At 35.4% G+C, this 25,931-nt stretch overlaps 1 protein-coding gene across 4 annotated transcripts in view; it reads right to left on the bottom strand.

The window, feature by feature from the left end:
• Nucleotides 1-25,931, bottom strand: part of CNTNAP4 (contactin associated protein family member 4) — a 242,550-nt gene that overhangs the window by 52,311 nt on the left and 164,308 nt on the right. For all 4 annotated transcript variants that reach the window (XR_010069045.1, XM_063319940.1, XM_063319943.1 and 1 more), the window contains exons 5-11: nt 25,606-25,809; nt 25,254-25,438; nt 23,118-23,261; nt 20,484-20,745; nt 11,755-11,904; nt 6,674-6,845; nt 979-1,085 (exon numbers count right to left, since the gene is read on the bottom strand). Coding sequence is in view for 3 of the 4 variants with exons in the window: in XM_063319940.1 (XP_063176010.1) it covers nt 979-1,085; nt 6,674-6,845; nt 11,755-11,904; nt 20,484-20,745; nt 23,118-23,261; nt 25,254-25,438; nt 25,606-25,809 (1,224 nt within the window). In the remaining variant the exon portion in view is untranslated. The remainder of the gene's footprint in view (nt 1-978; nt 1,086-6,673; nt 6,846-11,754; nt 11,905-20,483; nt 20,746-23,117; nt 23,262-25,253; nt 25,439-25,605; nt 25,810-25,931) is intronic.

Genomic DNA, 25,931 nt, shown 5'->3' with positions numbered 1-25,931 from the left:
GATTCAACATATGATTTTTCAAATTGTAATGAGTCAAATCACCTTCATCTTCATTTTGGGCTTGTCGTAGTTTTAAACTACACACTGTGGTATTCAAAAGCATCTGTACTATTGGCATCGTTTCTTCGTTACACACATTTTCATAAAATCATTATTTATGCCATTGTGTTCTTTACAATTAAGGCACCACAGGAAAAGTCAATGTTGTTGTTGACTCTGTAAGAGTGAGATTTAATAGGGTCTTCTAAAATGAGTGATTTCTCAAAAATACCACGTGTGTAGACGTACATTCTTTTCATAAAATCTGCCAAGGATTGTACAGATTTTATAAGGGCAATTATAAGGACAGAATTATTTATCTAACCACTGGAATTTTTTTAAATTATCTGTAAAGTTTCATAAGGATTTCTAGTTGTTAAACATATATAATGTAGGCCAGAATAATGATTTGTTCTGCTCTCTAGAACTTGTTTAGAACAGTACAAATGTAGAGCATCTCCTGTGAAATTGGTTATTACTTTCAATTATTTTTTTTTAAATTTCTCCTAATCTAATCCCTGATTCAGTGAACTACATAAACACATGTTTAGGGCTTAGCATGTGACTACCTTTACACATGAATGTAGTTCCATTGTCTCAGAAAAAAATTATTATTAATTGTTGTGATGAATAAAGATGAATTAAATACATTTCTAACTGATTTGCTGATTCAGGAAGTGGAATTATATGGACGGAAGAGGATATTACTGACCATCTCATGTAAATTATGAAAAAATGTGAAACAGAAATGGATAAACTTTAGAATGAGTTTTTGCTGCTACATATTTTGAATTCTCAAGGCTTTTACTTGAGCCAATTTATGAATATTTACATGACTGAAAAATCTTCTAATGTTAAAGATCAATACAAATATATATTTTTGTGATGAAAAAATTCAGTCACAAATGAAAACATAGCCAGAAAACATTTTAGACTTACGATAGTGGCAAGTAGCTCCCTTGTAACCAGTACTGGCACAGTTGCAATAGAAGCTGTTCCAGGACTGTGAGCATTCACCACCATGTTCACAGTAATTAGGCAAACACCTAATAATAAAACCAACAAAGAGCATTTTCACTCTATTTTCTGTTCATTTACATGTCACTTATCAAGGGATGCAAAATCACGGAAAAGAAACATAACATGAAGGAAATCTCATTGGGGAGGAAATCAGTATAATTACTAGAAAATTAAGAGAATTTTCCTTCGTCTTCCCCACTATTCCTACTGCCTATAACAAATATATTAATTATGCAAGAAGCCTGTGAGAACAGAAGTAAGTGTCAGATGCATAATTGTTTCTTATTACCATTCAAGTATCTGCAATTCAATACAGGTTTATAAATCAATGAAAGATTTACGTGCTGATAATTCACTTGCAAGTTTTGCAACTAATAGAATTTCTTCAACAAGATGTGTCACAAAAAGAAGCATCATAACAGATTTCTTTCTATTATTCTAAAAATAAAAGTTGTGTTTTTTTTTAAATTACATAACAAAACTAACCATAGTACCTGAGAGATATTTCTTATTCTAAAATCATGGTTACTTCCTATTCTAGAAAGAATAAAATATCTAGTATGACAGTTCCACCACAAGATGTAACTACCAGTAACACCAGTTTTCTGTCTGGTGATATGAGTAGAAACTTGAAGAATTTTGGTGACTTTCTTCTGGATTTACAAGGGTCAATTGCTAAGAAAATTTACCTGTAACTGCTTAAAGGTTAAGGCTGCAGCGCTATACCTGATTATAAAATATTGCAATATTTTTTATAAACACAAATGAAAATATATTGAAATAGAGTGGCACACTTTAACCAATCATTTGCTAGCGTTTCACTTTACTTATCAGTTAACATTCTTATTGCAGTGAGTGTATGTATATATACATGAGTATGTGATACGGCTCAGAAAGTATAAAAAGGCTTTATTGTTGACATTAACCACAGAAAAAAAAAGAAAGCAGGCTGATTAATATTCATAGGATCTTAAAATACCTTTTAATTCATTCAAGAAATCTTAGAATACTATTAAACTAGAATTGTAGAAAGTCCAGCAGTTCGGACATCTACCCTATGAATAATTCAGGGTCTTTGTACATTCACTCCTCCTGATTCTCAAAGTAGTTTATCTTCCTTTCATATTTATAAACAAGAATAAGCAGAGGTTTTCAGAGAAGGGGAAGAAGAAGAAGTAAAAAAAAAGACATAGCAAGTAAAGTGTAGGTAAAGTAAGTAAAGTGATATAGGTAGACTATTTTCAAGGAAATAAATGACATTTTTGCCAGTAAAGGAGCTGATCTTGTATCTATTATCTCACTCACCGAATGTCTCAATGAGCTCTGATTTGGAACGTAAAAATGAACTTTAAGCACTGGGCTTACAATTACCTTGATATTAAAGACTTCATTTGAAGGAATTGTATAAATGTGCGTAGTCATAATTCTTAGGATAAACACTTAATTTTATTTCCTACAGGAATGACTACTCATCAGTTATTACAAATGTACATGTCCTCTAACATAACTGTCATTCAGGACTTTCAGTGCATCCTCCGACAGCTGCTCTGCTTGCGTGTATTTCAGTCATACTACTTCTTCTCTTCTTCCATTTTGAAAAAGACATCATTATCACAAAATTGCAAGTGACTTACATGGTCTTTACTTGTATTGACTTCTGGCCCATGTTAATTAATCTTCCTAATAGTGTTCACACTATGAAAAGCTTAGATGAAATTGATGACACTTGAACCAACTTTAGTAAAAGTGAAAAGAATTTAGAGTATAATTTAAATCTTTTAACCGTAAATTTTACATCTTCTCTCTGTTTCAGAATGTATAATAGAAAGTAGCTACTAGCTGCATCAAAGTGAAGCTATAACTATGTTACACGCTGTGACCTTACTCAAAGAAAGATTTAGAACAGTGCTTTCTCTGAGGAAAGTAATCTTCTAACAAAAATATTTCTAATATTAGAAAAAGTATTTCTTATACTTCATCTGTAAAAGATAATTTTTGGATTCATCACCATGTCTGCTTAAACCAGAAGAAAAAAACAGCTGATCAAGCATTTGCCATCTATTACTTGTTAATATGCTTTTAAGTGTATGACATCTGAAAATGATATATGATTTAAAACCAAGGAAGCAGGCTAATAATAATTATAAGCTAATATTCAAAGGAGAACACTCATCCAGAATGTGAATATACTTTTGATAAAGTATGGAAAAATTAGAACTTCATTTGCCAATTGCCTGCTAAATACATTTCTTGTGCACTATCCGCTTATCATGATTCCAAACTATGGCTAAAATATATTTTGAAAAGAATAAATTTTCTTTTTTCATTCTTCAATTTATTAAAAAAAAAAAAGTGAAAAAAAATATTTCAAACCTATCCCACTGCCAGTGCATATTTTCTACACATAAAACCATTTCTTCTGGTTTTTGTACAACATACTGCTTCCAGGACACCAAAGGCAATAACTCCTGGTAGGCAAGTGTATGTTTCTGTGTAGGACTTCATGTAATTATGACAGATTCATCTGGTACTTTCTCCTCAGAGACTAAATGTGCTAACTTTGGAAGACATTTAGGATGACACTGTGTCCTTTAAAGTTGTTTTGTCAATAGTTTATGTATAAATAGTAGTTACTAAACCAACATATATTGATAAAGGAGCTACGAGAAAAGATATTAAGGATAAATATATGAAAAGAATTATTTGCATGCCCAGTAGGTGTATGAGCAATAGAACAATATAAAGATATTATACAATGAATAGGCTAACTGAAGGAGCATGAACTGGAAAGGGGCAATGACTGGAAAGAGTCAATAATTTAAGCACAGGAGGAGGAACGGGAAAGTTTATGGAACAGGGAAAACAGAAAATAGGAAAATGGTAGGGATTTTTTTATTATTTAGAAAGAAAAACAAGTTAATATATTACATCCCAATGAATAAATGAATGATCAACCAAACATCTGTCAATGAGGACTGTAAATCTGATAAAATAAAGAATATGTTATACATGTTAAATTTGTATATATATCTATATATGAGCTAAAGAATGGAGTCATCCTTTTTGGTTTATTTACTATTGCATATAAATCCAAATCATGATGCAAACAGTAATTTTTATTTGTGTTCATGCACTTTAAATTTGTAAAATTATTACATTTAGTGGTTCATTGTTTATACTACAAAAGTCACCAATAAGTCCAGAATTTGGGTCATGCTTCACTATTTGGAACTGGAGATGCAAAGATTTCCATAAAGACTCCAAGACAAAGAAGCAGTTTCTTTCCCTCAGCTGTAGGCAGGATATCTACCATCAGGAGCACAGCAGCAAAAATGCTTAGTTTAGCCTAGGGCAGCCAAAGACATGTATAAATCATTGTAGGAAGAAAATTTTTTTTCTCAAACAATATGGTGCACAAGATGATACAAACAACAAAAGAGTAATCAAAAGGGTAGGGGTGTAGTTCTCAATAAACTGAACTTGCACTGAATAAGAGACAAACGTTATGGCATTTGTAATACTGTGAATAATGCTGGACTTCTATATACTGAGATTCACAGAGTTACTTATATTTCTACACACAAACTTCTTTTTAAAAACCCACATGTACAAACTTACATACAATGGCCATTCAAAAACTGAAAAGAACTGGAATCATTACATGTAAAAATGTATCATCTTCCTTTAAAAATTTAGATAGAACAGCTTTGCATTCATGGAGGAAGAGATGATTCCTATACCACAGTTCTGCGATGAGCATTTTCAGAGGTCCCCACTTACAATATACATTGAAAATCCATGGTAAATCAAAGACAGAAATTGGCATCAATTACATTATGAGCCAATTTGGTGATGTTTTCCACTCATAATCTTGCTTAGATCTCCTATAATGTGTTTGACTGAAGAATATGCAGATTATCACATTGCATTCTTTTGACCTTATTCTGTTCCTGATTTCGTCTCTTCACTACAAGCAAAAAAAAGCAGAGTGTAATGGAAATGAAGTTTGATTCCAGAGTTGAAAAAACAGCAGTGATACAGTGCCTTGGAAACTGGAAGAAAGTGTCATGAGGTCTGTCAGAGAGGAGAGGAAGGTGAGAAGAAGGTGAGAGAAGGTTGAAGAGTGAGAAAATGGGTCAAAAGGTGTAGGATGAGAGAAAGCTAAACAGAAACATAAAAGAAATAAGAAACACGAACAGAAAAATAAATTGCATTTATTATTTATGCTGCACCCCAAATACAAATCCCTAAAAAGTTATATGGTAAAGTTTCGACTGAGGCCAAACTCTGTTTTGTCATATGTCTATCACACTTACTGCCTACTTCAAAGTCAGGATTAACTCAGTAAGGGGTAGATTAGCGCAAAGAATGGTATATGTTCAGCTGTATATTTTCTTAAAACATGATAGACGTAGAAAGATTAGTGAGAATATACATTAAAACCTAATTGAAAGGATCGTATTCTAGGCAGATTTTTTCAGCTTTTGGAGGTTTCTCTCCATAAACCTTTATGAAAAATTAGATAAAGAACTAGTATTAATTTTGTCTTTGATCTACAAGGCATTGTGGCTTTCTTCAACATAATAACCTGGATAGTTTTACACCATGTTATCTCTATGAATGGAAAACAGGTCACAGAAATATGTCTGTGTGACTGAATCGGAAATTGGCCATGGTCTTGAAGCAGATCTCTGCCTATACTGTTTTCCCCAAAGACAGGAATTTTAGAAGATCTTACAATTCAAAGGCCGGATTTTTTTAGATCAAAAGACAACTTCTGAGGACTACGAATTTAGAGGGGTGGGACAAGTGTTTACAAGCACATCTTTCCCCTGCCTGTTGTGTCGTTTCAGTACAGCCTTTCAGCTTGGCCCAAGACAACCATTTCTGCATTTAAACAGACTTTGCACAGATGCCTGTGACTGCACTCTCATTAGTCTACAGCAGAAAACTTGTCCTTCCATTGCCTGTTTGTGTGTCTGCTCCCTCTCTTCTCAAAAGCCTCTGCTGTTCTACAACACCCCTTTTGGCTCATCCTCTGCCTTCTTCACACTGAACTCCAGTAGCATCTTTCTGTCAAGGATTTTGATCTATTTCAGGGAAGGTATACAGTCTTTCCTCCCTGCAGAGGGAGGCACTTCAACTAGTTACTCTGTTTTAGATAGATGCTAATACCACCTATAGCAAGTTACGAGTTCTGACCATAGACTAAAAAAGATTGCTCACTCACTATGATGAATACTATCTAATGTTTCTGGATGGGTAGAATATAGGAAGAAGCAATAACTTGTAAAGAACCTAGCATTTCAAGTGGTGAATGGGACTACATGTCACAGGAGGGGATTTGTGTCTGTAGATTTACTTGAAAAGAATGTAAGATATTTAAAATTTGTAGGAAATGTCAAATACTTTTAACACCAGTTACTTTAATTTTATTTGCAGTGCATGGAAATCTAATTGCTGTGCTGTGTATACTGCATTTATTCCAGCCTTTTGAATTCTTACAAAAGAAATAGCATGCCATGTTGTAAGCGTTCTGTTCTTTATCATCAAGTTGGTATTGGAAACAAAACATTTGAACAAATAAATAAATGAGTAAATGTTATTTTCTTACCTGTCTATAATGCCACATAAATCTATTTGAAGGTCACTGAAATTGCCAAAAACATTTTGCTGAACTGAGATCATATCCACTGCTTTATTACCAATGGAAATGAGTCGCATGCATCCTTGAAAGCCACCAAACGAGGTATTACATTGAGAAATGTTTCCACTGCTAGGGCAGCCTGAAAGAAGCATAAGACCTGGAGCTGAAAAAAATATTTTATTGAAAAACTTATATATTCCAAAAGTAGTCTGAAGTTTTATAATCTCCAGGTATTGCAAACTTCATGTGTGGAAAACTTTAGCCAGAAGTTCTTCTGATTAGACATGATGGTGCAACTGTAAAGAAAGACTTCTGTGCAGTCTTACTGTTTTTAAAGCATATGCAAAAGCATCACTAAAAATTTGGGTAAAAGATAACTCAAGCAGCAGTTCCAAAGCAATGAATGGAATAAAGATGTGAACGAATTGACTGACTGATCTTGGTCACAAAAAGTTAAGTTACAATACAATGTGCACATGATTTGGACAAGTTTTAAGTTACAACTGAAGTGAAATAAGACAAAAATTAGTAACTAAGTACAGTGTTTTTAATTTATCAAGCTGTCCAGAAGATTACGGAAAGTACTGAAGAAAATTTCTTGATGTAGGTCATCAATGACTCACCTAGGAGAGATGATCTGTTGGACCCGCTATTTGTAGACAACAAAAAAATGCTTGAAAATGTGAAGGTCAAGGACAGTCCTGGTTATAGGAAACATGAGGCTGTAGAGTTTATGATCCACACAGAAGAGAGCAAGAAAAAAAGTAGAATTGCAACGCTAGACTTCAGAAGAGCCAGTTTGGTCTGCTCAGGACCTGTTTTGAGGACCCCGTCGGAAACTGCTTTGGAGAGAAAACAGGCTGGATGTTTTCCAACAAAAAGCTGCTCCTTGGAGCATAAGAAAAGTCTACAGCAATTAGTTAAGAAAGTGTGGCAGAAGGCCTGCAAACATAAGCATGGAGCTCCTAAGTGAGTGCAAATACAAAAGGAAAGTACACAAAAGATGGAAGCAGGCACATGTAATTTGGAAGGGAATGCGTGTCTAGGAATGCAGTTAGGAAATCCAGACCTCAGTTAGAATTAAAACTATCAAGGAAGGTCAAGTGCAACAAAAGGTTTCTATGGCTACAACTGTAGCAAAAGGAAGGCTAAGGAGATTATGGGTGGACCACTGCATGGGGCAGGGGACCTCGTGACAAGGGTCTTGGGAAAACTGATTTGTGCAAGGCTTCTTTTCTTCAGGCTTCACTGGTAAAACTAATGCTTAGGCTTCCCATGTTCTAACAGAGTATGAAGAAAGGAAGCAGTACCCACAGTAAAGGAAGAAAGAGTCCAAGGGGCACCTGAGAGTGCTGCAGGAGCTGGCCAATGTCATTGCAACAATTACCGTTGTTATTGTGAAGCCATTATCATTTTAATCCTCAAAAGGTCTTGGCAATTTGGTGAGCTTTTTGATGACTGGAAAAGGCAGATTTTACACCCTTCTTCAAGAAAGGCAAGAAAGGAGGCACAGGAAACTAGATGTCTGTCAGCCTTACCACAGTCCCTGGCAAGTTCATGGAGCAAATCCTCTTAGAAACCATTCCTAAACATGTGAAGGACAAGAAGATAATTGGGTAACTTTAGCTTCAATACTAAATCATGCCTGACTAAGCTTCTTTGCTGAGGTGATGGGCACTGTGGACAAAGGGAGGGCAGTGAGCATTGCATACCCTGACTTTAGCAAAGCCCCTAACATTTTTCTATAGTCTCCCTATCACGAGATTGATGAAATATGGGTGGGATAAGCAGACAATTGATGATGTAAAGTCAAGCTGATGATCAACGAACAGACAGTCCTTCAGAGATCAGTATGGAGAGCTATGCTGTTTAATGTCTTAATTAATGACCTGGATGATGGGACAGAATGCACTTTCAGCAAGTCTGGAGGCAGGGATCAAATGTTGGAGGGCAGTGCTGAAACTCAGAGGGACCTAGGCAGGCTGGAGAAATAAGCTGAGAGGAATGCCATGAAGTTCAGTAAGAACAAGTTCAAGGCCTTTAATATGAGATGGAACTAGTGCATGCAACTACCTAAGCTGGAGGATAACAGCCTAGATCCACAGAGAAAGGCCAGGGGTCCTGTGGCCAACAGGTGGACCATGGGCCAGGAATGTGCCCTTGCAGCACAGAAGACCAATGACATTCTGGGCTGTATTATCAAAAGCACGGTCAGCAGATCTAGGGAAGTGGTCCTTCCCTCCATGTGGTACTTGTGAGACCACATCTGGATTGCTGTAGTTCTGGACTCCTCAGTACAAAAAAGGCATCCACATCGTGGAGTGAGTCCAGCAGAGGCCTCCAAGATGGTCAGGGAGATGAATGCACAGGGTTTATGAGGAGAGGCTGAGATAGCTGGGCCTGTTCAGTCTTAAGAGGAGAAGATAAAGCCATCTGATAAGACGATACAGAGAAGATGCATCCAGGCTTTTTCCAGAAGTGCACTGGATGAGAGGCAAAGGACAAAAGTAAAAAAACGGCAAATTCTGAACAGACTTTAGCAATAAGTGTTTTTGTCATAAGGGTAGTTACTATGAGAACAGTTTTCCCAGAGGAGTTATGAGATTTCCTTCCTTGGAGCTGTTCAAGGTTTGGGTGGTCACAACCCTGTATATTCTGATCTCATCAGACTTGTTTAGAACAGAGTGGTGGACTAGACAATGTCTGGGTGTCATACGTAACCTGTGAATATGAATTCTGAAAGTATTTAATATTGTGATTTGTCTATTGTGTTACTGATCCTGAAATGCTTTGTTCATTCACTGATTGCCAATTAATTAAACATTGTTAATAATTCAATAAATTGATCCTGATTTGATTTAAACCATGTTCATTGAGCAGTTTTTTCCCAGACACAGATGAACACTGCATGATAAAATATGCCTAAAGGTTTTTTCCCTTTTGTTTTCTTCCAAATGGTAATATTGCTTCTGGAATGATGTGCAAGGGCTGTTCTTTGATTTTAGTCAAGCAATACTGCATTCTGGTTTAAAGACCTTCTTGTTACATGATGTTAGGAAGCAGTGACTTTTAAGACACTTCTCTGTTCCACAGAGCTAATGGGTACTTTCTGAAGTCCTGTAAAACCAGTGCAGAGGTTTACTATACAAGAAAGCACAATGACAGTGGAAACTAGCAAATCTATTCAAAGGAGTGTACAACAACATAAATAGTAAAGATATGTTTTTAAGAAGTATACAGTAGAAAATGAACTAAAACTGAAATTAAATAAGTAAATTCCTTATAATTGTGGGGCAGATATTAAAGATAGGAAGAAATCCTTTAACAATGAAGTTTACCCTATGTACTTATTGCAATATTAAATAATGTCTGTTTGCCTTTATAGTTGCAAGGAGTTATTATTCCAAAAACTGTGAGAGGTAGTATATCCTTGATGACAGCATGACTAGAAATTGTGCTGACATAATGCTAAAGTATTTTCAAGTTTATTACACATTTTCCCAGCTAAGCATACACATTTCTTGCATACTTTGTATTCACTAAAATGAGAAAACTAACACCACATCCCCAGGACACCTCTCCTGGAAGGCTGATATTCATGTTTTAACAACAAGCATATAGAAACATGGTAAATATTCATATAAGCTTTGAAAGAAAGTCAAAATGCATTGTCTGCATTTTGACAGTGGTATATGACATAAAATTTTAATAAACAATTTTCTAAACTCAGAAACCTTCTACTAATTTTCCCCAAGCTTGTATGACGTGCCCACGCTTCTGATTTCACCTACAAAGCTGAAATCAGAGAAGCTGAGGGGTGGATATGCAGTTCTACTTTCAGTGTTCTTGGAATTAATTTGCCCCCTTTCCCCCCAAAAGATAAATAGAAATGCCCTTGTACAACTTAACTGGATATGCTGCTTTTTGGAACTGCCCACATGCCTCCTGTGCCATCAACCCTGCAAAGGTGCAAATCACCTAATCAGAGATGTGAGAACCTGAAGCAACATGGGGCAAAAATAACCAACAGTTCTCTGGCTATTTAAGGTCAATATTCCATATCTTTCTCTGATTATCAGCCAGGTCAAAGTACATCTTTAGTAGAGAAGATTAGATGCCATTTGTGAATAGTCACATGGATGATCATATAGCTGTTCCTATATTTATAATTTGCTGGTGAGCATGAATTTATTTACAATGTGTTGTTTCAAGAGAACTGGCTTGTGGACAATGACTTGGACCACACTTATTTAGGGATTTGTATGCGTGTTTCAATTTTCTCAGAAATATGACAATAGTTAATAGAAAGTTCAGTCATGAATTCCTAAGTTACTAAGAGATGAATCATTAGGCTAGTGTTGAATAATGCATTCAGATGCTGTTTAACATTGTTACTATGTAGTCCATTCCCAACTGATTTAGGCATAACAGCCTGCTCAACTCTACCAGTAAATAAATGTGACTAATGACAAAATCACTTGGTGACAGATAATTGTCAATATTGCTAAGGAAATTAAGGTACCTAAACATAGTTTTTAGGCACAAGCTATTTCCTCCAAATGTAACACAATTGTGTCATTGTGATAAAAAGTAATAAAAAAATTAAAGGTGTGTATCATACAAAGAAGATATTTACACAAGTAAGCATATACTTAAGGTGAAAACTTGAAGTCATCCCAGTGGAAGATTCTCACAAAGAATTGGTTTAGCAACACAGTAAGGGTGCAACAAGAGAGACCTTTCTGTGTCTGTCTGATTGTCAGACAGTCTATATTCAATCATAAGAGCATGATACCAAAAAATGGTGTTCTAAAAAGTGACTGAGCATTTAGGGGGATAATTTATTCTACCCAACATTACGAAATTTTAAGGAAGCACAAACTCAAAAACATCATAGCAGCACCTGAAAATCAGATCCTTTGAGAGATATCCAAGCTAGGCAAAGAAGACTTGAGGCAAGGCAAATAATTGTTGCCATTTGATTAGATATGTCAGGAAAAATTGATGTTTAACTGTGGGATATTGCCAGCATAAATAACGTATTTCACCTCCAAAGTAGAAAGCATCTCCTGAATAAATCTGCAGAGGTATGGAGGCATGAGAAGACGACATCACATCATTGTCCACTATTACACTGATACGATTCCTTTTAGCAGAGAAGGATACAGAATGCCACTGGCCATTATTTAATCCAGCACCTGGAAGGAAAATAAAAAGCAAAATGAAGTATAAACATCCATTATTTGTTACACTACCTGAATGTTATAGACTTGAAAGGAGGAGAGACCAGTAGAGCAATCATAGCCCACATAAAAACTCCAAGTGATAATGAAATGGCAAAAAAATTATTAAAGAACACAAATGTCTAATGTGAAGACAGAACCTTTGTCCATTCCCTTGCTTCACATCAGGAAGAGAAAATAAAAGTACTTCAGTGAATAAGCCTTACTGTTGTAATACTGCTAATTATCAGTAATACATTAATCTAATGTAGTGACTATGAAAATTACCCTCCCAATCTAAGGACCTTATCATTAAGATATCATTATGATGACTGATACAGTATTTTACACATAATACACATTTTTACTGCACTATTACAAAGGATGTCTCCATATTTTAAAGTCAAAGATAGTAATTATATTAGAATCCTATAAAATATCAAAATCCTGTAGATGCTAAAAGCTTCAGCAACCACCACGTCAATGTCACAAGATTATTTTTCTTTCAGTTGTCTGTTTTATTGTAAATATCTGGGAAAATTTTCTGAGAGTTTAGCTTCTAACACCAATTTATATTAGCTCTGGCTGTGTAGGTGTAAGATGCCACAAAGCAATAAACCTAAAGCCTTGGTTCTGAAAAGCACTTACATATATATACTTAAATAAATTTTATACATGGCAGTATTTAAGCACATTATTATGTTTAAGAAGTGCTTTATGTCAATCATGTTCTTGAGTGTTCTTCAGAACAGAGATACGTCTTTCAGTGAAGGACAAAAATACAACCTTTGAATTATGTGAAGTCTTTTCTTGACTGCAGAGTGCCTATGATTTTAGATTTCCCTCTTGAAATTTCATGTATTTATACACTCCTCTCTAGAATGTGTTTTGTATTCTAGAGAGGTAATGCACCAGTCAACTGCTCAGTTCAAAATAAAGGAAAAAAAATAAAAATAGAAAGATGAAACAGTTCAAATAGCTAAATTACATCATAACCTGGATCCATATATTGTTAACTACCACAGTCTGAACACAAGATCAGCATACAACCATGAGATGAATCTTAAAATCATATTATTAATTCAGATAAATTATCATCTAGAAAATAGCTCTAATACTTTTAATATAATATTAGTCTCATATGCCTTTTCTATTATTTGTTTCCTTATTTCAGGGACTATATTTATTAGGAATTGCATAACAAGAAACCTTAAATATTTTTGCTTTATCACTATCCTCAGTGGAATTATATAAAAGCTATGGCTAATAGATCTTTTATTTGTGTTGCACTTTCAGGAACAATTGACCTTTCTAATATAACATCAGAAAGCACAGGGTTGCAGTTACGCATTTTCTGATACCATTCTTACCATTACTTATTTTGGTTGCAATCTTCTATAAGAAGTGGCATTTGAGTTTGCTAAGAGGAGCAGTACACTTACAGTCAGAGAAAAAAAATCAGCATTAAAGCTATCACTAATTTTCTGGGTAAATAGGTATATTTTCTATTTCTGTAAAGCTCCAAATCTATCTCAATCTATTTATGGAGATGGATTTTTTACTAAATAAAAATTGGAAAGCAGAATTCCACACAGTATAAAACAGTGTGAATACTATTCCATGTGGCTACCAAAATCACCTGTAGAGGGATAATCTTTGGTAACAAGGCTTTACATAGCCCTACAGGCAGTGTGGATGAAGTGACTAAAGTTTCCTTATATTTTCAAGATGTCCGACTGATGAAGAAGCCCCTTTGTACTGGTGGCAGTTAATATAACTTACAGCAGCATTCAAACTGGTGTATTTTTTGTTAGGGCTGGCATATTATTGAGATGAAAATCAAGAAAATGTGTTAAACTATTTTGCCTCTAGTTATGTTTTGGCTAAATAATATGATGTGTAACAGGCATTTAGAAAAAACAGAGTAGATAAAGAATTAGAAAAATATTATTGCTGCCTTGCAATATCATAGGCATAAATGAGTCACACTGTATACTGAATACCATGATATTTGAAAGTCATGTCAGTCAGGTGAAGTCCCTGGTGACTGGAAAAAGGGAAACATCGCACACATTTTTAAAAAGGGTGGAAAGGAGGACCCTGGGAACGATTGCGCTGTCAGCCTCACCTCTGTGTCTGGGAAGATCATGGAACAGATCCTCCTAGAAGCTATGCTAAGGCACATGGAAGACAGGGAGGTGATTCGAGACAGCCAGCACGGCTTCACCAGGGGCAAGTCCTGCCTGACCAACCTGGTGGCTTTCTATGATGGAGTGACTGCAACAGTGGACAAGGAAAGAGCAACTGATATCATCTACCTGGACTTCTGCAAAGCCTTTGACACAGTCCCCCACAACACCCTTCTCCCTAAGCTGGAGAGATACGGATTTGATGGGTGGACTGTTCTGTGGATAAGGAACTGGCAGCATGGTCACATCCAGAGGGTAGTGGTCAAAGGCTCGACGTCCAGATGGAGAGGGGTGACAAGTGGTGTCCCTCAGCAATCCGTATTGGGACCAGTGCTCTTCAATATCTTCATCAATGATATAGACAGTGGGATCAAGTGCACGCTCAGCAAGTTTGCTGAGTGGTGCGGTCAACATGCCAGAGGAACGGGATGTCATCCAGAGGGACCTGGACAAGCTAGAGAGGTGGGCCCAAGCAAACCTTATGAAGTTCAACAAGGCCAAGTGCAAGGTCCTACACTTAGGTCGGGACAATCCTCATTAATACTGGCTGGGGGATGACATGATAGAGAGCAGCCCTGCGGAAAAGGACTTGGGGGTATTCGTGGATGAAAAGCTGGACATGAGCCAACAATGTGCACTTGCAGACCAGAAGGCCAATCGCATCCTGGGCTGCATCAAAAGAACCGTGGGTGATTCTCCCCCTCTACTCTGCTCTCATGAGACCCCACCCGGAGTACTGTGTCCAGCTCTGGAACTCTCAGTACAAGAAGGACATGGACCTGTTGGAGAGGGTCCAGAGGAGGGCCACAAAGATGATCAAAGGGCTGGAGTACCTCTCCTTTGAAGACAGGCTGAGAGAGTTGGGGTTGTTCAGCCTGGAGAAGAGAAGGCTCCAGGGAGACCTTAGAGTGGCCTTCCAGTACCTGAAGGGGGCGTACAAGAAAGCTGTGGAGGGGCTGTTTGCAAGGGCATGTAGCAATAGGATGCGGGGCAATGGTTTTAAACTACAGCAGGGTAGGTTTATATTAGACATTAGGAAGAAAGTTCTTTACCATGAGGGTGGTGAGACACTGGCACAGGTTGCCCAGAGTGGTGGTGGAGGCCCCAGGCCTGGAGACATTCAAGGCCAGGCTTGATGAGGCTCTGAGCACTCTGATCTAGTTAAAGATGTCCCTGCTTACTGCAGGGGGGTTGGACTAGGTGACTTTAAAGGTCTCTTCCAACCATTGTATGATTCTATGATTATATATCTCCCCCATTTTTTTAGCCCTATTTTGCAGCAAGAACTCATCAAATATATCAAAAGGTTTTACTAACTTCAAACAAAAATCAACAAAGAAGCACAATCACATAAATCACTTAGGTCTTTTATACAACTGTGAACCTCAGTGATCCTCTTTCATCAAAGAGATAATAGGTATGCTAAAACAAAGATTGTGAATAATGTATTATTTAAAGCACAGAAAATTAAGTCTGAGAAAGGTTTTTTTTTCCCAATTCCCAGTAAAATAATTAGTTTTCTTCTATAATTTTTTGTAGAATTATCCTTCAAGAGAAAAAATAATATCCTTCAATAAGAAATAAAGAATATAATACATATAGTCTCTAATCCCATTTGTCATGCTGTGTTTTTAAGATTAGCCATTTCAGAAAATAGTTTTTAAAAACGGATTTCCCTACTTACTTATGTCCCCCTTTATAGCCTCCATCCCCAGCTACCAAAAGCTCCATCTTCTTTCACCTCATCTCTAAGATTAAACAAGGAGTTTCTTTATTTGTGGAGGTACTTCAAGTGAGTGATGTTTTCCTCAAACACACCTCTGCAATATGTTATCTTTTCCTTTAGTAATTATAAAAACAGAGAATCAGCAAATCACAGAATAGTTTGGGGATAGAAAGGACCTTTACAGATCATCTAATCCAATCTCCCTGCCATGTGCAGGGACATCTTTTACTGGGTCAGGTTGCTCAAAACCTCATACAACCTGACCTTGAATACTTCCAGGGGCTGGATATCTAAAATTAACCTCTTTCAGTTTAAAACCATTAGCTTTTGTCTTGTCACTACAGATTCTTGTGAAAAATTTGTCTCCGTCTTTCTTATAAACTGCCTTTATATATTGAAAGGCTGCAGTAAGGCCTCTGCAGGGCCTTCTCTTCTCCAGACTGAACAACCCTAACTCTCTCAGCCTTTCTTTATAGGAGAGCTGTTCCAGCCCTCTGACCATGTTTGTGCCCCTCCTGTAGACCTGCTCTAACAGGTTTACGTCTGTCTTTTGCTGGGAAGCCCAGAGCTGGATGCATTATTCTGCATGGGATCTCACCAGAGCAGACCTGAGGGGCAGAATCTCCTCCCTTATCTGCTGGCCACGCTTCTTTTGATGCAGCCCAGGATACAATTGGCTTTCTGGGCTGCAAGCACACATTGCCAGCTGATATGCAATTTTTCATCCACCAGTATCGCCAAGTTCTTCTCTGCAGGGCTGCTCTAAAGCCATTCATCCCCTGTATTGATACTGGGGACTGCAAGGATTAGGCATGATCAGAGATACTAAATGATGTCCATCTAGTTCAAGTTAAGACTTCCCAAAGTCCTTTTCATTAAGTCTGGGGACTGAGGAATCTCACTGTGGAAGCACAAGACACTTGTGAGAAAACAGCTCATTCTAGCCCTCAAATTGAGAACCTTGATTAAATTCATAGTTGCTCATGCGAAGCCATGAAGTAGTACACCATATAAATGGTGGAGCACAATGAACTGCTAACATTTCCATTCCATCTGAAAATTATATTGTCTGGTACTCTACTAGGAGTATTAAAAATACTTTACAAGAAACAAGTGAGGAAAAAATAGCAATTAAACTTTTAGTGCATAATAAGGTAGCTATTAAACAAGATATAAATTTATTCTCTTTAGTAGTACCTCCATCATTTTAATATCTAAGTACTAAAAAAATGTCTGTGGAAGGTCTTGCAGAACAATGACATCCAACCTTAGGAACACAGGAACACACATATAAAAATACAATGTACATAGCTTATTAGGAGATCAGAGAGAATTAAAAAAAAACAAAACAAAACAAAAAAAAACAAAAAAAGAAAACAAAACCAAAAAACACCAAGAAAAAATAAAATCTAGTTTAGATAAAGTAATTTATAGATTAGTCTGAAATATAACCACCAAATGAAATGACTGTTAACATTACTTAATTAAAAGCTGCATAGAAATTAAAAGCCACACAGAAAGACAGGGTCATATGAAGAAATTGAGTAATAAGATCTCAAACATTTATACGTGTTGTAATTCAATTTGGTTTCATCATTCAAACAAATTAACTTTGTGTTAATTTCTTTTTTTAAAATCTATGTTATTTCTTTGTGAATATTTAATAACCAGCTTGCGAAAGAGTCTACAAAGGAAAGATATTAAGCAACCATGCTATAAAAGAAGGATACGGCTTATTATAACTTAATCACTCATGAATTAACATGTCACTCATTTTTATATGGTTGAAGAAATCTTTAAAGAACACATGATAATGAATTCAAGAACTGTGCAGAAAGAAATATGCTCTGATTTAATTATCAAATATCATGCATTTGTGTGAAAGTCAAGTCATATGTCCTTGCCTGTAAGGGAACAAACCTGTCCAGACATCCCTAATTTAATTATTCGATCTCCAAACAGAGACTTGAATTGCATCAGTGAGTGTAACAACAAACACTTCAAAAACTCAAGAAGAAGTTCCCCATATGGTTTTGTTATATAAAGTCTTTCTCAGAAGAGGATAAGATTTTTGCAGCAGTTTCTGTCTTCACAAAGAAAAACACAATTTCTCCTTATTCCTCCGATGTTTAACATAGCACGAGAACATTAAATTCTGTTTCAGCATAGAGTGTCAAGATTTATTTTTATGTTTTTCAGCTACTATGTCATGCATTGTATTGCAACTTTGAAACTGAATAAATTGCTCTGTGTGCAAGTCTACAGCTGTTAAAAGTGCCACCACCTTCAGCTGGTCTCTTAAAATGACACTGCATGGAAATAGTTTCCTTAACATACATCACCTAATTGAACTGCAATTGAAATAGCTCCTAAAAAAACAAATTCATCACTATTAACTACATACTGCTGACATTCTTACTAAGGAATTGACATTTTCAAATGGTGAGCCTAGGGAAACCTCTTGTCATTAAAATGGTACTCTTTGCGCATCAGTTATTTTAGATTATAACAAATACCAGGGATGATCCTATTATCACCCACAGAAACAGGATCAAAGTATTTATGTAAATTTCAGCATTATCTGTGGTCATTACTGACTTACAGTCTTTTCCTGAATTAAAATAATCAACTATTTAGAATTTTAGTCTAACCATTATACACCTGTAGAAACATAATGAACTTCACAGTTATGTTTCGCTTTTTTCTTTTTCTTTTTTTTTTTTCACCTCAAAGGAATTTTCATTTTGTGTCAGGAATTGAATTATAGAATCAATCTAAAAGAAACAGTGTCACAGAACTAAGATTAAGAAGGCCTCATCTTCAAATCCTGTGGCTGTTTCTTTGTTCTGCTTGGTTCTACTTTGCTCTCTTTGTCTGCCTTACACTGCCAAGCACATGATTTGTGAACATTTTAAATAAGTGATTCTAACTTTGTGTTTGTCCCAATTAGAATTTTTTTTTGTGAAATTTTCTCCCTCTTTTACACTCTTTTAATTCTACGGAGTTTGAAAGAGGTTTGGGGTCGTTAATTTCTAAGATGATTGTTTTATTTTTTATTTTTATTTCAGTAACTGCTTAGTTTACTTGCTGTATTTGTTATTGCTCAAAATAAACTAGAACTAAACAATGTCATGAAGCTTTCTATATTCTGGCTTGAAAACTCCCCTGAAAGATGCTTTTGATTTCATTCCTATCACTCCAGTGGATATATTCTATACAAGATTAAATTATTCACACATTCAAATTTTAACTTATTTTCTAAGTACCAATGCAAAATGCAGTTTTTCTACTTGTTATTCACCTGTTTTTTCAGTTTACACATTACATTACTGGCACTAACTTGGCTTCTTTTTCACTGATAATATTCCTGCTTTATGAATATAAAATATGAAATATATGTTTGTGTACAGTTCAAAATAAATCTAGGATCAACTGATGCTTTGGATATCATCATAGTGTTTTCTGCCAAATTACTGATTGCTTCTGTGTTGTATTCCTCCAGCTAGTGGTCTCTTGTCATCTTCTTTTGTCCATCCAGAAACCAGTCCAATCCCAGCCTCATTTCCCCATCTTCATATATTCTTTGGAATCCCATATACCCACCTAAACTCTCTAGTCCTGTTTTTTCTGTCTGAGAACTCATTCTGGAATGACAATTTAAGCATTCTACAAGAAAGGAGTAAAATTCAATTTGTTTGCACGAAGGAGGCAGCTGTAATGCATGGAGTGTCAGAGTATAGTATAGTTCTGACGAAGGTGCTAGATGAATGTATTCATACTATCACATGGTGATGTTACTGCTTCTCATAGTTTTTAAAAAAGTCATGGAAGATGGAGAGTTGTTGTCAGCTTTGTCCTGCTCTCACATTTCATGAAAGGAGATTCCTGGCTAGGCAAGCAGTCTTGCTGTTCTCACGTCTAGTGCTAATAGCACTCACAAAAAATGAGGCACCGCTTTGTGAAAGGGGGAGTCCACTTGCTCTCAAACTCAGTGAAAGTGGGAGCTGCTTCTCAGAATCCCAGCTGGATACTCTCTAACATGACTGTATCTTACTATATTTGCCTCATCCTCTTGTCCTCATGTATTTATTTACCAACAGGGATATGGGTCAGAAGAAGACTAGAGGGCATGCTTTCTGGAAATCTCAGCTCCACCCTGAGGGCTGCCTGGTGGTGTACACTACCAAAAGCAGACGATCTAGTCTCAATTCAGTTGTTAACTATGAAAATGACCCTTTAGCGCTAAATTATTCAGTCTCCTCAACTTTCCCATTTCTGTTTTTTCTTACTATAAATCTTTTCATTTGTTTTTTGGTTTTTTTTTTTTTTAATTTAGATTCAGACTTGCCACAGCTTACTGGAACACAACCTGATATTGGACATCCACTGTTCAAATCTAATGGACTGCTCTGTAATTAAGACCTCTAGAAAATAAAACCCATAATATTTATAATAATGTATAACTTTATAGGAAAATTAGTTACTTGATGCTTTGTGAACGCACTAACAAATCTTAATGGCTTAGCTTGACAGAGTAAGAAATCAACTGTTTACACTTCACAACTGAAAAAGGTGCTTAGATTTCTCAAATTTCCTAGATTATGCACATGAGCTTTACATACTGTATCTATTTCTGTTACCTGCAGTGATGTCATTCAGTGCTTTTCCTGGTTTATGAAGACTGATTTTAACTTTCCCATCATTCAGATATAAGAGGAAACCACCTGAAGCCTGGTGTAGTTTACTAGATAATAGAAGTCCCTCCTTGTTCCAGGTGCGAAACTGGAAACTGATGAATATTTCGTCTTGCCCTGATGTGCCTGGAAGTGCCAGGTAACTACCGGAGTTCAGAAATGTAACAGGAACCACACGTGGCTCTAAACATGAGAAGGACATGTTGCCCTAGAAATAAATGAAACAAATATGGTATCAGGAACGTTCAGGGAAAAACAGTAATGAAAGCTTTTGTATGGAAACTACAGATTTTCAACACATTGCTCATAGCATCTAGTATTTGTAATACTGTGTTAGTCTAAAAATCAAGTATGAATACATAACATCATCATCAATTTGAGAGATGTTTACCTAGTTGTTTGACCAGAACAGGCATATCTGCCTGAGCAAAGAATGGCAAGGACCTTTGAGTGAGTGAGGTTAGATCGTAAACCACATGGGAGATTTAATGGTACTTCAGGAGTTAAACAGACTTGCTTTGTTTCTATTTTGGCTCAGCCTCGGGAAGCATTAAGGACTCAACAAATTTCTGAATGGCAGATAAAATGCCACTGAAAGCAAAGTTTGATACAAATATTTACACTGGTCTAAATTCTTGTACACAAAGAAAAATGTTGAGCTTGGATACCGGTTGTTTAAGGTAGTGTTAAACTGGAGAAAAAAACATTTTCCCAGACCAAGGAGTAATCTTTCCAAATCAGTGCAACTGAAGATGTGAACTCACCCCAATATTTGTTTTCACAAATAGTCAGAGAAAATTCCACATATAAACACTTGCTACTTCCAAATATAAAACACACACTTCATTAATCAGAAGGAAATGTGCTTTTAAACCAGCCCATATGGACCAGATCATGAGTTCTGTTAAGGCACCTAGCCTTTATTTCTTGCTTGGGTGCTTCTCAAATCAACAGTTCTTTAAGTGTCTGAATAAACTTCCAGACAAGTTCATTGACAAACTCTGAGCTTAATCTGCATTTGTGGTTGTGCTGAGTGATACAGATAAGAAGACTGGAAATGCAAAAATGCACTTTTTGCATTTGGTGTCAGAGTTAGTTAATACTTTATGACTCTTGACAGTGATACAGTATGCACTTTGATCTAATGACTTGCTGGCACTATAACTAATTTGTTCTGTACAGAAGATTACTAAAAGATTAATGTCTTTAGAATTTAAAGTATATTTAACTCCTGTTCAACACAGAGAGATTTTAAACTTCTGAACATACATAAAAATTTGACTTTATAGTAAAAAGCTAAAAAATAAATTTAAGAAAAATACTCACTGGCCCATGGCATGGCAAGACATTAAAGTTTATCTTTTTCATTTTCTTCAACAAAAATATATAAATAAATAAAACCTCTGTCTTACTAACTCAGCTGTTGAGAAATGAATAGTCAACTGAACTGACCCATAGTGAAAAGACAAGCATCAGATTAATAAATCTTGTTAAATGCTAAAAGCTTAGTATCTGCAGATTCCCCCTCCATATTAGCTGGACAGCTGCCTGATACTGTATCAGACCAGCAAAGTGGCTATTTGACAAGGATTCTATGGTAACATAGATGCTTTCTGATTCATTTACATTATAAAACACCTCCTAAATAGTTTTGAAAGTAGCACAACGGTTTAAATCATTTGGGAAGAAGATGATGCAATTTCCTATGACAATAATTTCACAGTTCCCCTTTTACTAGTCCACACAGAGACTCCTATAACTGCCTTCTCCCCAACATCCATCAGCATCATGGACAGGATATTACAGGATGGTATCAATTTAGCTAATTCTGGAATATTTCAGATGAGGTTCACATGAGAAGAGATGCCTGCCATGAATTTTTTTCTGGAACAGAGAACCGAATTTATTGTTTATATTCTAACTGAAATATAAATCAAAAGATTTGGAGCTTGAAAGAATTTAATATATTGTTAATTATTTTGTACTGATTCTTTCCATCATATCTCCACATTTCATGTTTCTAAGTGAACAAATACTGCAAATTGAGATGGCTTTTGTACAATCAGGAAGAAAACAAAGGGCTTAGTAAAATTTACAGAAAACCTTCTGTAACACAGAAGAAAGCTGGTTTGTTATTGGAACCTTTTCTCTAAATGGTAGGGATTCAGTTAATACAGAATTATTCTATATGTATTATTCTGTAATACACAACAGTGTATTCTATAATACACAACAGTCATATACACACATGTAAATATTATCTAAAGAGCTGAAGAATAAAATCCATCCTGGATTTTATTTATAAAAATTTATTTATTTTATTATATTTTATTTATAAAAATATTTATAATATAATATTTTATTATATTTTTGTTTATAAATATTTATTTATATACTGGATGAGTCTGCACAGCAGAAAATATAAAACAGCCCAATTAGGTGATTCCTTGTTTTTTCTTTCATTTAACATCATAGATTTTACCAGAACTGTATGTTAACAAGTCCCATATGAAAATGGCTGTGGTTGTCTACTTTTCTCTATTTTACTTATTTATTATTTCTTAACTATGAATCTCTTACCACAATGTAGATCTGAGATTTATGCCTCCTGGCCAGGTCAATAATGTTCATTCCGTTATAATAAATATTTTCAAAACACCCATGAAAGTTCCTGCGTGACAACATCCCTGATTTTCCAGGCACTGGAATCCCTCCAAAGCTGAGCTTAGAAAGAGAAGAGAAATCAATGTTAAGTGATTTTAATCAATCAATCAATGTTAATCAATCAATGTTAAGTGATTATTAAGTGATTTTCTAAGGAGAGAAGTTGAGAATAGCATAAGAGCAGAAGTCAAAGACTGGACAATAATGAATCTGCTACTTCATGGCTATTTCCTTATATCACTTCTATGTATTAACAGAACAGGCTAACAAAAATTAGCCTATGTCAAGTTATACATATGTGTTAAAATATTCTGAAATGTTGGCTTTTGTCTTTTCTTCTGAGGATGCCTCTTAACAGTTGTTCAGAATAGTCTTATCAGTTTTCTGTGTCCCTTACAGCCACAAAACCGAGGACACTAAGGACAAGTCCCAGTACATGCAGACCATGCTGGACAGTGAGAAAAGGAAGAAAATTCACTAATAACCTCTTTAGGAAATTTGAGCCTGACTTCTCCACTGTGTGCAAATCATAACTACCATAACAGAAGACAAAGTGCAAAAAATTAAATTATTCTAGTGCAGATTCAAAACAAATGAAGGGAGATAGTTTTTCCTTCTCAAAATTCTTAGGCTGTGCAGTTCCTTGATGTGATATCATAGGTTTACTTGGGTTCAGAAAGAGATTGGAAGATTCAATAAAATAAAAATCCATTGAGAGCTATTAAATTCAAAGAATATCACTCTGCCTTAATAGGTCCCTGAGGCAGAAACTGAAAGCAGTACATTATTTTAGAAAAGCATTGCCACAAGCGTGCCCTGAGTTATGGACTATGTTTCTTGGGCACCATTGGAAACAGGACGCCAGTTTAAATGAACTTTCAAATTCACTCATTTCAAAGCTATTCTGGTTGACATTGTAGAAAAGGTCAGCTCAAAATATTTATCTTTTAATTTTGAAATTTCACTTAATATTTAAAATCATTTTATGAAAAAAAAATTAAATACATCATGGTTCACTAAGTCATTAAATTGAGAATTTTTTATAGCCAGAAATACTCATACTTTTTTTGTAAGTTTTTAGGCTTTTTTCTAGCTTTTGCTTTCCTTCCTACCTTATATTGGTAACACATACTTCAAACTTCAGTATGTGGAAAAGAGGAAAAATTAATTTGCAATACTGGTCGATTTAACAAAATAATTCTATTTGCTAGTCAGTTAACACTGTTGTTCCCTTTCTTTTTTCTCTCCTTTTTCTTTTTTTTTTAAATTGGTATGATCCTGCAAGCCTTGGCATTTTGACTTAGATTCATAAATTTTAAGCAGAATCACAAATTTAATCTTGTGAGTGATAGTTTTGAAATGGGATGATTTAGACACAGAACAGCATGAAATCTTACTTTAAACTGCTTAAAAAAACAACTGAGTAGAATAAAGTAATTTAGATCTGTGGGTTCCAGACACTCTGCTCTACCACTCCTTGTCTCATCCAACAAACAGGACAGAGGCAAACATAAAGCAGCCAGTCATCACATTACAACTGTGAAATAGTGCTATTTTTAACCATAGGTGGGAAACAGTCACAGCAAATTACATCTGCTCCTTTTCATGTATCTACCATTTGTATAAGCAAGATCTTTTCATGGTACATTTGCCAGATTTAACAGGAATTTAAGTCTCAATCTAAACATTTCTAAAATGATTTTATGTTGATTTGTGGTAATTTTCATGAAGCCATAAAATAATAACTTTGAGTTGTGGCTCATTCCTTATGTTTACGTACTGTTTACCACATTTGCAGCACTACTGAAACAAAGATATTAAAATACTGAATTCTGAGATGCAAAAGATGGTCTTTTGAAACTTTTGAGCTGCAAGTCTAGTGGAGCATTAGTAATCTAAGAAGATATTTTTTTCTTTGATTCATTCCTTTAGGAGACAGGAAATCCCTAATGTCTGAAGCACTACAAACTTCTTTAAGTTCTGTTTCCTTTGTTTCACTGCATTTACATAGCAAAGTTAATAAATGTAATAAAGGAAAGGTAATTTTCACACCTCATAATCAAGGTCCAAATAACTGAATTCTCCTTTTGCATGAAAATGGTGAGTGTGTTTATCCACTGTAAAGTTTACTTGATCGTTAAAATGTTCAATGAGAACAGAATGCCAGTGTTGATCATCCAAAAGGCTGCCCAGAGTAATATTAAGTTGGGCATTAGAAGGATGAGTTTTAGTATCACCTTGAAAGAAGAAAAATAAAAACTATTAATTCCATATAAAAATATAATTATTCAAATATATACTGATAGTTTATCATACATTAAAATTCACAGAAAAAAATTAAAATAAGTTTTAGACAAATAATACCTAATAACTATTTTAGACATTATGAGATGGTAGCTGTTACCTAAATTAATGAGTAGGGACAGCTTTCCTTTAATTAATTCCAGGGTGATGTAGTCTCCATTTTGTCCTTCTCTGTGGAGGAGAATTCCATCACTTTGCATTGTCTTAAACTTCAGAGAAATCACATCTTTCAGTGCACTCATGAGTTTTTGATTAAATGTGTAAATTAGACAACTTTTCCCATCAAAGCCAACCACCTCGGACCCTAGAAGTAAAGAAATGAAAGATAATGTATAATGCTGTGTCTAAAAGAAACAGTTGCGTGTTACTTCAATATGATATGAAGTCTCACCACTAACATCCCTACATTCACCTGTGCCCCATAAC

Source organism: Chroicocephalus ridibundus, chromosome Z (assembly GCF_963924245.1).
Source record: "Chroicocephalus ridibundus chromosome Z, bChrRid1.1, whole genome shotgun sequence".
Taxonomy (NCBI): domain Eukaryota; kingdom Metazoa; phylum Chordata; class Aves; order Charadriiformes; family Laridae; genus Chroicocephalus; species Chroicocephalus ridibundus.
The sequence above is the reverse complement of the archived record's forward strand: the minus strand, read 5'-3'. Positions and strand labels throughout refer to the sequence as shown.